This window comes from Papilio machaon, chromosome 19 (genome assembly GCF_912999745.1).
Source record: "Papilio machaon chromosome 19, ilPapMach1.1, whole genome shotgun sequence".
NCBI lineage: Eukaryota > Metazoa > Arthropoda > Insecta > Lepidoptera > Papilionidae > Papilio > Papilio machaon.
The window spans coordinates 3,751,160-3,766,406 of NC_060004.1; the positions used below are offsets into that span (position 1 = coordinate 3,751,160).

Below are 15,247 nucleotides of genomic sequence, written 5' to 3' on the forward strand. Positions count from 1 at the left end.
CTCATGCCGATTTTTTTTATATAAGATTTTAACGCTCCAATGTTTTAGAAGCTATTCCTGGTTTTTTAACGCGAGAAATGGCTGAAAACTGTGTCTCGAAATTATGTATGCAAACCACATAAAGCCAGTACGCCATCCAGGTTTCAGATAACCATCTTATGACTTTGCGCTCTTTTATTTGATACGGGTGTCGATTTTATCTCATTTGTGATAGGGGATAAATCGAACCTGTTTAGTATAAAAGATGGCAAAATCTAAAAGTGATCACAATTGTTCACGTCGTGGCATTAGTTAGTCGTGCTTGCATTTACAATTATGGGTGCCAAATATTCAGTTGCGTTTGCTCTTATTTTACTTTTTTGTGTATTAGCGAAAAGTTCATTCATAAAGCCCAATAATGTACCAAGAGTTGGTAGAAGTAACGAAGCAGATGGAATGTTTGACCAGGCCTCTATGGGTTACGTTATTAAGACAATTCCAAATAAAAATATACCTCGGATGGGCAGAAGAAATTTTGATTCGGTTGGTACAAATTAGATTTAATTAGGGCTACTGTACCTGAGTACTCCTAAGATAAAAAAAAAAATATTTAAAAATTATTTTTTCTCTTCGCAGGCAAATAGGTTTGATATTCCAAAGTTCTATCAGTTGCCAAGGGAATCATTTGAACTTTATGAAGGTAAGACAATCTTATACCATTTCAAATATTCTCTGGCCTTCTTTACAACAATGAAATATAGGTGGTTTTGAGTATTCTTTATCTTTAATTGGCAAATTGAACTTTTCCAAGAAACACGATGGTTCAATAAATCCCTTACACCCACGTTTTAGCGTCCTCTGTTGCACACCACTGTAAATATTTTATCACTTCAAATAATTTATAAAGAAAACTGCCAAAGCCAGCCAAATATTATTCTGGCTTAAAGTTTCAAATAATCACTTCACTTTCAAAATAAAAAAATTCTAATACCCAACTCTGATTAAACTTCAAGTGTAAGTCGATAAGCGATAAGTCCGTTATATTAAAAAAATATCCGTAGATTTAAAATTGTTAATAATGTGTTATAATTGCTTGACTTTTAGGTGAAGATCAATCCAAATATTCTCAAGAGACTCCATTAGAAGCTGCATTTAACAACCATCTAGAAAACATGAAGTAAGATTTTTCGAAAATATACATACAAGGATCGCTTTGATACATGTTTGACTTGTAAGGACAAAAAATAAATTTTTATGTTCCGTTAATAAAATATTTTATGCGAGAGTGTGAATTTTATTTAAATATTTCGGATCCTTTTGTATTTCATTTGCTTTGAAACAATTTAAAAAACAAATTAAGTTTAATAATTCTGCAAGTAAAGAAACGAATTTTTCATTAATTTTGTCAATGTCAAAACTGTAACCCTACAATTTTTAAATGATCAGAACATTTGACAGTAAACATATAGCTTCTCTTTTTATCATCAACATTTGCTGCATAGCCTTTTTCACTCTACTTCTTTTGGATGGAACGTTCGATATAAGCACTATCTTTTGAAAATTCTTGTATTATATTTTTCGGAATAATCATTAATTCTTCACAAAATTATCAGTAAAACCAAAAATAAAACGATTCATAAATTAAAAAATGGTGGTAACGAACAATGTTGTTTTGCCGGAAGAGTCTGAATTGACTGTGGAAGAGGTCAATTTATCTACGGCGACTTTGAGGGCTGGCTCCTTTCATCTAGGAAAATATTGTGAAAACCAAAACAATGTTAGTATTTCAGTGTTTTTATTCATAACCTATATCCTTTATTTTATTGTTCCAATATTATCTATAATATTTATCTGATACATTTGATTGCATAACAACGTACTTAGTAGGTTATGTTTTCAATGTATTAAAAATCAACAATACATCTATTTTAGGCATTTATACTTTACGAACGTTTTTATTGAATGTGTAGAAATAAAGATTTAAAAAGTAAACATTAAATAAAAATTCAAATTATTATTGCTGTAACCAACTTTCAGTATTAAGAAAATTTTTATATTAACAAAAGTTTTGGTTGCTTAAATGATGTAGCTTTCAAATTTTTACAGGAGTTCATGCTCTGTCGTTTTGAGGAACAAGATCCTAGAAAGTGTATTAATGAAGGGAAGGCTGTTACGGCTTGTACATTGGAATTTTTCCGAAAAGTGAAAAAAGCTTGTTTGGCTGAGTTCAATCAATATGCAAACTGCATTGATAAGAGTTCTGGAGAATATAGTTTCAGATAGTAAGTTTTATTATTAAATTAACATGTAACCTGATCCTCAGTAATGTTAATTTATTTGTGGCCATAGTTTCATATCCCACAAAGTTTATATTTTGTTCTTATTAGTTTTCTTGTTGGTTTACAGCTGCCGCAAAACCCAGGATGTGTACGACAAGTGCATGTTGGAGAATTTGAATTTGGAGCGTCCTCCATTTGGCTACTTCTGTGAAGTGCGGGTTCATGATACCAAGAGGTATTAAAATACACAATACCATTAGTATAGTTAATGACTGAATATGACATGTTTAAAAAAAATATAAACATTTTGTTCACATTTAAAGGAATAAACAGCCAGCATTCTTTGGGTTAATACATTGTTACCTTTCATTTTAACTTAGATTCATAATCAAATATTTTCAGTGAATAAGTATGACTTATGAACTTTGGTTTTATTTTATCATGTTTATTTTTTTATGACAGACCAAAGCCGCCAGTTGAGGAAAAGGCTGTGTACCCTGATGCCACTCCTGCGCTCCCAGAGGACGCCGAGAAGAAACCCGCGCGTTTCGGCTCTCGTTTCTACTGGATGACCGAATAATTTTGATGCTTAGAACATTTACTGCGTCATTTAAATTAAAACATTAGAAAGTGCATATTTATTGATAAACATTTTCTATTCAATTTACTTTGCTTTGAGTTATTGTATGTTTTAGTTATTTGCTACTTTTTTGTAAGGATAATTAACAGTGTTAATTTAAGCTTAATCCTTTTATAAAATTTTATTCAACAGCAATACTTTTCTAATGTGTTATGTTAAATGATTTAGTTGTAAAAATCATGTAGACTAATAAAATGTTGAACTTTAATTATATTTTTTAATTATTCTTTAAATGTCCCAAACAGTAAGTGTTTTAAAAAATATATATATAGATCGAGTCTTTCAAAAATTAAGACAGTTTTAAAATTTTACAATTTGGAATTAATGTTGGGTTTGGATAAATAAAAATCACACACATATTGATATTGTAAATGTCAACAGATTTTATTGTATTATTTACATGTTTCCAATGACAAAATACTTATATCAGTCTTCGTCCACAAACCGACCATCTGAATAGGAATAAGGTGTTACATTGACACCTTGGAAGTACACAATAAAATTATTGATGGTTGGCATCTGGTTCCTCCCATTTCCTAAATCTAAACATTTAGTTATGATATTTTATAAGTATTTATTATACATAGATCTACTTTTTCCAAGTCAAGAGAAGTTTCTTGCTTTTATCTATTGATTTGTAACATTTAAACATATCATTAATTAATCTTGACTTAGATCAAGCAAATATAAAACTTATAAATGAAAATAATCTGAGCAAAATAATATCGTACACATTTTAAGACACATGTATATATGAAAATAGATTTATGTAAATAATAGATATTAATTTAAATAGAGACTTCATGAATTTCAAATGATATTAGAAAATATTGACCCATTAATTTTTTAGTGTCAATTTAAATATTTTGCTAAAATAGAGGTTTATTGATTGCTTCGAATAATATGTAATTGATGTTTTTAATAGTACATATAATAAAGAAAATAAAATTGACTAGTAATATATGGCCTAATTGTATAATGTGATGTAAATGATAAATCCTAAAAAAGGAATGCACAAAAATATAATTAAATTCGTTTTACATAATTCTAAATTATAAAAAGAAATATAAACTCATATATACGCCACATGAATATTCCATCCAGAACGAAATAACGCATACACTTTCAAATCTTCTTGAAGTTGGCAATAGATTGCGGTAGTAAATCTATCTCTTTTCCACTAAGAGGCTTGCGAATATATTTATCTTGCTCACTCTATACTGCGAACAATATAACTTCAGAGACAAATATCTGTGGCGTTTTAAAAATTAATAATTTTTTTTGTTTTTTATGATACAAAAATTCATTAGATAACGTGAAATACTCAGGCAGTAGCATAATATTGTCTTAATGTGTTATTAAAATATGAAATACAGCTAAATACTAATTTATTTCAACAGTCAAAATGTCTTTTTAGGAAAGAAGCAGTCTATATTATGAATGTCGTTACTCAAACCAAAAATATGGCATTATTTTTAACCTAAGATTATCATAGCTTCAGACATAGCTAGGTCTAGATAGCCTGTTCAAAATAGCATGAGATTATTATAACAATACAATTATAAGACATTTAGATGAAAACTTACTCTCATGTTGTATAATTTTCCAGCAACTACGAAGTTACGAAGATTGATGGTAAAAAATGCTATTTTATATTTCGATGTAAATTTGCTTCACTTGTTCAATTTTACATTAGTATTTTTTTCAGTTGTAACTGGACTATCTCATGCCTAAATACAAACTTCTTATACAACCAAAATCATTTACATCTAATAGAAAACATCAAATATGCACACCTACGAAACAACTTATGGAAAGTACGCTATTTTTAATCTATTAGCATACGACTAATTCATTATTTATTGTATAAAAGTATTATTACAACCATATTTTTACTTGTCTCTGCTAAGATATGTTCAGCCTTAACAAATTTTCAGACTACCCACTTGCACGGAAACAATTGACTTTACATCTGTTTTATGATGCTTTTTCAAAACAAAATGTGGGATTATCATCTTTTTTTTTGCTCAAAATGTAGTTAATTTTTTAACTACCTCCTTTTATTTAAAAGATTGTAAGTTTATTTAATTTTTTTAATTATAACTATTAGTTATTGCATCATGTGACTAGTAAATTGAAAGTTTTACATAAAATATCGGGTAGTCTGTAATAATTTTAACATAATTTAATTTTTCTGCACATTATTTCTTCGTGTCATTTACCTTTCTAAATTATCTATACAATTCCATGAAAACAACGATCACTATAGAAATATAATTGAAGCCAATTCTATTTTTTTCCCTATACCTCGCGAAATTATTGATAAAAGTATTTTCTCAGTGGTAACACTACAAAATTAAACATCGGATGAATCTGGCTCACTGACCTCTATTGATATCGCTGGACAGTTAAGCAGGTGGAAATGACAGCTCTTACTTCATTCCAACTTTAAAAGTACCTGTTGATGTTACTGACAGTTCATTCTATCTCTATAATTAGTTCGAGTCTTCACCGTCGCTATCGACAGCTATCTTTAGCGCCAATGGCGAAAATCAAATAGGCACAAAATACCACAGGTTGTAGCCTGTCCAATAGATTGTAGAGGTCAGTGATGTAGCTAAATATTATGATTGAGTATGATTATTATTGATTTACTTTAGAAATGACTTAATCTAGAACCAGTATTATACTAAGCGGCTCAAAACGATTAATGGAGTACCGGAAAATTCATTTTTATGTACATTAATTACATTTTTTTTGTGTCTACGCAATAGGAAGTGTCATTACAAGTTCCTTTTTAGGAATTTAGCTTTAAGCCTTTTATTTGTAGGCTAATTGTATTTACTATGTTTGGTTTTCGCAAAGACAACAGTTATAGCCAACATTGTCACACATCTTTTTTTCTATTTATTCTTTATATTTCATGCCAGTTCTTCATTTAACATTGTCTTATGTTAAGTGATTTATTTTATTTAATATTTATTTATTATTCATCAATAATAACAAAAGTGCGAAATAATTCTTTAATTTGAATCCTTGCATTCATAGCAATGTATGAAAAAATATGGCAACATTTTTTTTATAATCTAAATATGGCAAGTAATTCTGATAATGAAAACCTTATTACTTGTGGATGATAAAAAAATAATCCTATAGAAAAGGATTTTTAAAATTGATTCACTACATTTAATTTCACAATTTTATACAAACAAATCATTCCTGTTTATAATATTAGGATTTATAGCTACTACTAGAAGGAAACATTATAAAAAAAATAGTCTAAAACATAAGCAGAATTCTTCATAAATTATTTGCATTTGAATATTTGAAATATCTGGTGTAAATTTTACTAAAATTTATACTTGCATGAGGATTTTTTTCTTTTTATATTCCACTTTGTATAAGCTTTATCAGCCTTTATAATGAATTAGCAAGAATTTGTCTCAGTCGTGATTCTTTGGTTTGTTGGCAAGTTTATAAGAATCTGATCACTTCACTTTCAACTTCAATATTTAAAGCTTTTACATGACATATGATATGTAATAAAAAATTGATAAATAACATGTTTGTGATGGTAAAGTCGGTGATGAAACCAACTGAATTATGAATGATGATGACGTATTTTTTAAGGTCTTACTCATTTCTTTTTAATTGGTTTGATACATTTTTAATATAGTTATTGATTGTCTGTTAGAAGACATGCTTATTAGTAATAGCGTGCAGAAGTATCAGTGTAAGTTCCTTCATTATTGTTGGACTAGGGTCTCTTAAAAAAGAGATTTTACGAATGCATTTACATATTGTCAAAATATTAATAATTTCAAGTTCATTTCTAAATTTCCATTACAGGATTCTGATGTTTTAAAAGCAAGTTTATTGAATATCGCATCACCGCATTTATCATGAGTTCAACATTGTTTATTATACTACTAGCTGCCGCCTGTTACTTTATAATGGTTAGTATTTCATTTCACATGTAGTATACTAACGTGTTCCCACAGCTGATAGACATGTACAAAAACATATGATCCGTTTTTCACAAACGGTGATTTACTCCATAACATTTCTTAACTAAGATATATTTTTATATCCATTTAACTATATGTTTCGAATGGAGTTAAACTTGTGTTTATACATATTTTCATCTCGTAGTGTATTTCTGGTGTAAGACTGTATCCGTACAATGAAATCATAAAGTACAGTAAGGTTAGTTGTTGGTGCACCATTTTTAAAATTGAACTTCTTAATGGCAGATTGTTTTTAATTTATACAAATCAAATTTGTTGTATGTAAGAAAGAGCGTTACTTTTCTGTATGTGGAATATCGCGAACGACTGACTGTATAGGCCGTTTCAAATATCTTGGCGACTGAGCTTGAGTTGCCATGGGATACCTTTAACACATAAAATTGAGTACTCCGCAGTTACTTGTATGATGTTCTGAGCCGCCAAGATATTTGACAACTTCAATACCTGTTGTACCTATCGCTTGTAGAGTGAGAGTGCGGTGGCGGCGAGTGCCAGCAGTGCGCAGAGCAGAGTGCTGAGAGAAGCGCAAGCCTCGCCCGCGCCCTTCACAATCGCCCCGCCCATGTACGCCACCGACAGTATTAGACCGTGTGCTGTACATCTGTTAACATATTGTTATTATATTTTAATTTTAATATTAAGACATCTTTTTTTACGGTACTATTTCATCTGGTGCGAATGCAATTGTGGTTCAATGGAAAAGTAGTCTAAGAAGACTGAAGTAATCGCTTTGTGTATTTCGTGGCATTTAAAAGTAGTTTGTATGTATTAAAATTATGTGGACTTAATTTTAAGATGGCATCTACTATCATTTTGTATTAAAAAAATCATTAAAATAAAAACTCACCTTAAATTAGCAGGGTAGGAGTTCACAACATCGAGTCCGACATTATAGAATATAAGTGTAACCAACAATCTGTACACCGCCTCTATGATGTACAACATCGTCTCATCTCGTGTGAAGTAGATAGACGGGGACACCACTATACACGCTGCGCACAGGATAACTGAAAAAAAAAAACATAACATTGTTTTAAAAACAATATATGTAGTACTCACTTTTGCCCGCTACTCCGTCCGCTTAATGAGTAGCCTATGTGTTCTTCCAGACTGTGTTCTACATCTGTGCCAAATTTCATCAAAATCCGTCGAGTCTTTCCGGAGATACCTTCAAACATCCATCCAACCACCCATCTAAACTTTTGCATTTATAATATTAGTAAGATTTAGCTATCAAATCTGAAACAATATCTCGTTTCGTAGGGTGTTTCAGTACTCAGTGATGTGAATGGTGTTATGCATGCGAAACCTATCTCATAAGAAGGTACTTCTAGTGTGTATATAGTGTTCGTACCGGTGGGTCGTACTGTGGTGGGATGTGGCAGCAGCGCAAGCGCAGCTCCGGCGAGTGCGGCGCGAGCTGCGTGCGCCTGCTCGGCGCGCAGTCCGGCGAGGTGCGAGCGCAGGTCTGCGTGACGTGCGCAGCCGCCGCGGATACCTCGCACCACACTACCCGACAACACGCACTCCGACAACTCGCGCCCCACCTCCATGTCCGTGTCTATTATACTAATACATACAGTTACAAGTCTATTAAACTTTCACATTTTCACATCAAAAATATAAACCCTATTTATGTTAATGCCAGCAAAATACCATGGCGTGAAGTGGAAGCAATTTCGCGTTTCGTCTGATGAGTATGGTCTCGGAGACCTATTTTTAGTCCCCTTTCCCTTCCCACCATTTTCCGAATTGGAAAGGATGGAAAGGGGAAGTGGATTTGGGCGTCCCCTTCTCCGTTGATTTAAGGTACGGTACGCATTTGCTTTTGCGGATGTCTATGGGCAACGGTCGCCTCGCTATTTCGGCAAATTCAGGTCTTATGATTATGAATGGTTTGTCACCTTATAATATAAAAAAAAAAACATAAATTCTAATACATTATGAATACAAAAATATTCAATACTACCATATACTAATGTTTAACGACGTTAGTAAACTTTCATAAAAACAAGGAATAGATATCGAATGAGAGCCCACATTGCTTCTATTCAATCATAACTAAAAAAAAAACATCATAAACTAATATGTTTACACTTTTTAACATAGAAAAATCTAGTTTTTTGATAGTATATAAAGTTTACGATTAGATTATAACAAAATACACACCTGCTATTAATAAAGACGGAGTCCTTAAACATTGTAAAGGAAGACATGATATTGGAGAAGGATACATTAGTAAAGGTACAGTTCTGGAAGGTGACGTGGGAGATGATCATGTCTCGGAAGTTGCAGTCGCGAAAAGCCACTCCCACGAACTGTGCGTTCTCCAGCGTTTCATTGTAGTGCTCGTTGATGAACGACTCGTTTGTAATCCAGCGCTTTGCTGCATCAAACTGCTCACTCTCTGCTGACACCACTGTTGCCGGTACATACGATGACAAGTAATACTGCAAAAATATTTAGTATATTTTATCCAAATAAAAAAAGAAACTGAACTGTAAGAGCTATTATGAATTTAGAGGTGTATGGAAAAAAAAATGTCAATAATGTTTACCTGTATAGCCATACTAAAGAGTAAAATCCCTCCCAACGAGATTGTAGTACTTCTGTAGGGACTTGAGAATAATTGAAAAAATGCCTGCCAGAACTGAAACAAAGTAATCATTTTTAACTACTAAATACTTTACCATTTGTAGTTCATGTAATATATCCAACTATTTTTATAAGACTAGATAAAATGAATATTATAATATTGCAGTTATTTGGGCAAAAAAGATAGCGAAAATGTCTACTTTTAAATCATACTAATATTATAAATGCGATTGTTTAGATGAATGGATGGATATTTGTTTCAAACTATCTCCGGAACGGCTCAACAGATCTTGACGAAATTTGGCACAGATGTAGAGCATAGTTTGGAAGAGCACATAGGCTACTAATAATTTTTTTTAATTCAACGCGGACAAAGTCGTGCGCGACAGCTAGTAGATAACAGTTTGAAAGTGTCGTACAGTTTAAAGCTATAACAAAATAGAACAATAGTCAGGGCTAGTTGATAATTATTTTTGTAATCGGTACACGGACAACGGCGGTGACTGTACTTACCATTTTAACACTATGTCTGACGTGGTGCAGCGCGGGCGGGCGACGCTTGCCGGGCAGTGTCAGCTCTCCCAGCCGGTACTCCGCGTCACCCGCACCCGCACCCGCACCCGCCGACACCTCCACCTTGCCGCACACGCGGAACTGGTTGCTGCTGTGTATGCTCTGCACCACACCATACATACATACATTGACATACTTATTAGCTGGAAAAAACAAGTTGGGGCATTCACGTTATACAAGCGTCTCCAGTATTAATTAAAAAAAAGCGTTTTGCATATGTGAGGATAAAAAAATACCATTAATTAAATGTATTCCTTTAATTTACTTACGTTGTATCAATCTTTAAGCTTTACTAATTAATAGTTTTATAAAAAAATGTTTAATATACCTGATAGACCATCATAGCATCAACTTCCCGGCCGACGTCGAGCAAGTACCGCGGCGACTCCTGCGTCCAGATCAGACTCACCAAGGACGCCAATATCGGCAATGTACATAAAAGGAGGTATCTGGAAATAATTTTTTTAATAATAATTAATAATGCTACTTTTATTAATTAAATACACATTGTTAGTATTACTCTTAAAGTGCATAGTTTTAATCATTAATGTAAACATTTTAAAGTACTTAATAGTGATAGATAGGAGCTAAGCTCAAGTTACAAAGTGTATAATTTAGTAGTACTAAAAAGTCTATTGTAATGAGAATTTAATGCAATTCATTGATTAGATTTTGATTTTTTTTGCACCAAAAAAAAACATTAAGTCAGCTAGTAACTATAATAAGTATTTAGTATACCGATGCCAGGCACTAAAGTGCTCTTTATTCTCTCTGAGTGCGTCCGCGCCGGTGTCGGGCAGTACGGCGTGCGCGAGCGCGGCCGCGAGCAGAGCACCTGCGCCCGCGCCCGCAGCGAGCAGCGCCAGTGCACGTCGCCGGCGAGCGCGCGCGCACCATTCACCACAATACGTGTAGCCCACGGACGCAGTGCCACCAGAACCGATTGATGAACAGAATCTGAACATTTGATTGTACAAGTTAATGTAGATATATATTTATTTCAGTTGCTTTCATTAAAAAAAATTGATGAGATTTCAAGTTATAAGTTATTTTCTTTATCAGATGCAAAGCCCAATCGCAGCTGGGTCTGGTCCAGTAAATATATGAGTTATTCTAACAGCTGTATAAGATAATGAAAATAAAAATTATAATTCTATACCATGTCCCTCACCTATTCTCAAATTTCTTCACCTTTGATTCTAATCCTTTGATATAAAATAGTAACACATTAATTGTTTTGTGGATAGAGCGGCGATTATATTTATTTTTTAGTAGAGTAAATAAGGGAAACTCTACTAGTGTTTCACATTATTATTACTTTACATTAAACACTTTAACTTACCTGGCCATCATGAAGGTGCCGTAGGTAGGCATGAACGCAGCGATGGCTGCGAACACCGCATTGACCGCGAGACAAGACAGCAGCGTGCGACGCCGCCCCAGCCGCTCTCCCAACGCTCCCCAACCCACTGCACCCAACGACCCGCCCACCAAACTGATTAGAACTGAAACCAATAAATAATTAAAATAACTTAAAAATGGTCATATTCAAATTTCTATAGTTGTTATAATATTGATAGGAATCATTCGAAATTATTTAACTATTATATTATGTAATACAAAGAACATAAGAATCTGTACCTTTCCTTAATGTTTTCATTCAACAGATCATGTTCACACAATATAAAGCACATTAATTCTTTTGAAAGTGTTATGGAGACAGTTTTCTTACAAAATGAATGAATAATTAAAGTAAATAATATTAAACAACCTCAACACCACAGCTACCATCAATAAAAAAAATTGCACAAAGACTGTGCACTAGTTTTAAGAAAAACTTTTTAATATTAGTAATATTACAAATGCAAATGTTTGGATGGATGGATGGATGTTTGTTTTAAGGTATCTCCGGAACGGCTGAACGGATCATGTAGAATATAGTCTAGAAGAACACATAGGCTACTTATTATGTTTTTTATTCCGCGCGGACGGTGTCGCGAGCGACAACTAGTGTCAAATAAATATTAAAAACATATTGGATATTACATATACATATGTCAACATACCAAGCCAATTCTTTTCATGTGGCAGTATGCACAGCTCAATTTCAGCTGAGGGCAGCACAAAAGGTATGGCTGCCAACTCGAGGGACGCGCCCGCTATAGCCAGTGTCACTGCAAGTAACACCCGCGCTTGAGATAGACCACAGCCAGCCTGCAAGTTATGTAGTGGAAATAAATACATAAACATAGTTGTTTTAAATTGCTACTAGTTCAGATAATTTATGTGTTATTGATTTATACTACTGAGGTATGTAACACTACAAACCAAAAGTTTGCCTCATTTTCATAAGATTAAGAACCAAAATTTGCTGCAACTTTTAAACAATAGATAACTCATCTAACCTAAAAACGACATGCAGTGGGCCTAGTACGAATATTTGTGACAATCGCCATCATATAATCAATGACAAAATTTGTATTAAAATGTAGGCAGTGTCCCTATCCAGCGTAAAGTTTACCAAAAATCTCATTCTAATTTTGATATAATTGACGATGAAGTTATGAAGGCGATTGACACAAATATTCGTGCTAGGCCCACTATTTTAGATCAAAACATTGTAAGCGCCAATAATTTCATGATGCTCACATGTTTTGTTTATGAATTGTAATAAGAAATGGCTCCTTTTTTACTATATACAGCTTTTTTATTTCATTCTAAAACTGCCTTATCCTTCTTAAAGTTATTAGGAATCACCTGTCGCAAGGCATCTTCATGGAACTGTTCTAATACACTAGAATCATTATAGTCTAGGAGCTCGCCACTCTCATTGCCATCAGGTACTTGCTCAGGCGGGCTGGCTGTGGGCGCAGACACATTGCCAAGTTCACCCGCACCTTCAGCACCTTAAATTCAGATATGAATATAAAAACTTAAAAAAATTAAAACTATAAAATAATTTTTAATTTAAAAAATAAACTGATTGACTAAGTAACATATAAAACAGCCCAAACTACTAATGCTCCAAACTTGAAACTTCACAGAGATGTTAACTATTCCCGCATAGACAAGCACAAAAATTTATTCCCTAAACCCCAGGCTCTGTATATAAATACAATAAATTACAGTTACCGGTTAGTCTATCCTCTGTATAAGTCATTGTGCGGGTTATTGATCCAAAGCTGCCTAGTTTGGAGGAGCTTTCAGAGTCAGATCGCGCACGCACAAGGCATGCCTGCTCTTCCGCCATTGCGAAGAAGGTACTCCACCGGTGGGCACTCGCAACACTTAACTATCACTACAGATGTAAGAAACATCTGAAAGTAAAAAAAAAAACTATTTACTGGGGTTATAGTGTTTTGTTTTGCTATGAGTAAAATTTCAATAACTGGAAAAAGAAGGCAAAAAGAAAGCTTTGGCCTTTATTACATTACAATATTAATGTTTGTTTTGTTATGAGTGGCCAAAGGTGAAAAATTATACAGTCTATAATAGTTAAGTTGCATGAGTTTAAAACTAGTAAAATGGTTGTCAAATTGGATTAATACATAAGCTATAATTGACCTTGATCGCTAGTTGATTTTAGCAAATTGGCACACTAAATAGCAAAAAAATAGGTTAATAAAACTTAAGTAACAGATTAACCTAACCAAAGCTATTAAAAGATGAACATTAAATATTGTTATCAGATAAAAAATATTTTAACCAGAAATATTTGCAAATTCTCCACAAACATACATCTGACAGAATACATAAAGCGCAAAAAATATATGACTATTTACTTGAGAAGATTTATTGAAATAATTTATGTATATTGTGAATGTTGTATTTAAGTGGCAATAAAAATTATTTTCATTTTATTAGTAGACGTGTTGTGCGTGGATATCGAGTAAGTATAAATTATACGCATAAATATAAATGATTTAAAGTCTCGACGTGGGTGATAAAATAAATGACACTTTAAAGCGATAAAGCTAATTAACTTTCCAGTTATTTATATATATAATAACCAATATTATAAGTTTTTAATTAATTGCTCAAAAAGATATGATATTTACAGTTTTACCATACACCTACATATCAATTAAAAACAAAACTCGTGCGATGTTTCAAAAAAAGCTTGCAATACTTACGTTTTAATTTAGAAATAATAATCGTAATTCACTTAACAATATGTACATACAATATACAAGATGTTAACATCACGAAAACTGCAAATAAAATCACTGCACTTATAAGAACACAAAACAAACGCACAAAAACACGGTAGGCGATAGAAACATGGAAACAAAGCGAGAAAGCGAGTTTTGCGATTTGGATGTGGAATTGGAAGTGGAAGCGTACACAGACTACAAAAATATTTTTTATAACAAAATTTATGGCATGGCATACGAAGATTTCATAAAAAATGATTACATTTATTTCTATTATAAGTCATTATACTTATATCATTATTGACACAGTTAAATCATAATTATAGATTTAAAAGCTCTAGTAAAGACAGAATTATGTATATTTTTGTTAAAATTTTTCGCAATGCACATGAACATTCTGATTAATTGAAAATGTGTACATAAATATTATGCACACTGTTATAAACAAATATACTACGCTACCTATATTTACTTAGGGTGTTTTAAGCAAAATATATAACCCAAAATTACATTGTGTTTATCACTCGTGTATGTGCAAAATTTGCTATAATATTATAATTGAACTATTTAGAACCTGCTCCACATATTAAAATACATTGTTTGTTGATAAATTACACATTCACATCGTAAGAATTTTTATTTAACATGTTGTGATCACTATCTTCACTTTCACTTTGTAAGTATAATTAAATTATTTACGCGACAATGAATCTATTTATATATCTGATAACGCGTTTTTTTTTAAGAGAGATGTACTTATTTTTATATTATTTAAATTATGGATATTATTTAGTTTCACGTCTAAGGTAACTTTAAATTTAGTAAAATATTTAATATTGCCGATCAATACAATAGGTTAAAGTGTTTTAAATATTTTTTCCGGTAAAAATCTGATCCTGCATAAATAAAATCTTGTATGAAATAATTACATTTGACAAGGTTTAAGGTCAAAAAAGGACGTGCAATACTTGAAAGTCATGGGTTTGAAAGAGATGGCAG

The 15,247-nt window shown here is 32.4% G+C and overlaps 3 protein-coding genes across 3 annotated transcripts; 2 read left to right on the plus strand and 1 right to left on the minus strand.

The window, feature by feature from the left end:
- Positions 1-281: 281 nt before the first annotated feature.
- On the plus strand, positions 282-1,258 carry LOC106715263. The gene is made up of 3 exons (XM_014508508.1): positions 282-522; positions 616-679; positions 1,084-1,258. The coding sequence occupies exons 1-3, from the start codon at positions 316-318 to the stop codon at positions 1,158-1,160; spliced, it is 348 nt and encodes a 115-aa protein (XP_014363994.1). The 5' UTR covers positions 282-315; the 3' UTR covers positions 1,161-1,258.
- Positions 1,259-1,501: 243 nt separating this feature from the next.
- Positions 1,502-2,984, plus strand: LOC106715252 (NADH dehydrogenase [ubiquinone] 1 alpha subcomplex subunit 8). The gene is made up of 4 exons (XM_014508494.2): positions 1,502-1,756; positions 2,086-2,261; positions 2,386-2,493; positions 2,721-2,984. The coding sequence occupies exons 1-4, from the start codon at positions 1,628-1,630 to the stop codon at positions 2,836-2,838; spliced, it is 531 nt and encodes a 176-aa protein (XP_014363980.1). The 5' UTR covers positions 1,502-1,627; the 3' UTR covers positions 2,839-2,984.
- Positions 2,985-7,155: 4,171 nt separating this feature from the next.
- On the minus strand, positions 7,156-14,393 carry LOC106715220 (synaptic vesicle glycoprotein 2C). Its single transcript, XM_014508453.2, has 13 exons — positions 14,228-14,393; positions 13,227-13,411; positions 12,852-13,000; positions 12,161-12,308; positions 11,437-11,599; positions 10,833-11,051; positions 10,423-10,543; positions 10,035-10,196; positions 9,484-9,576; positions 9,096-9,376; positions 8,281-8,495; positions 7,774-7,933; positions 7,156-7,527 (listed from the first exon to the last, which is right to left on the minus strand). The coding sequence occupies exons 2-13, from the start codon at positions 13,342-13,344 to the stop codon at positions 7,380-7,382; spliced, it is 1,977 nt and encodes a 658-aa protein (XP_014363939.2). The 5' UTR covers positions 13,345-13,411; positions 14,228-14,393; the 3' UTR covers positions 7,156-7,379.
- Positions 14,394-15,247: the final 854 nt, after the last annotated feature.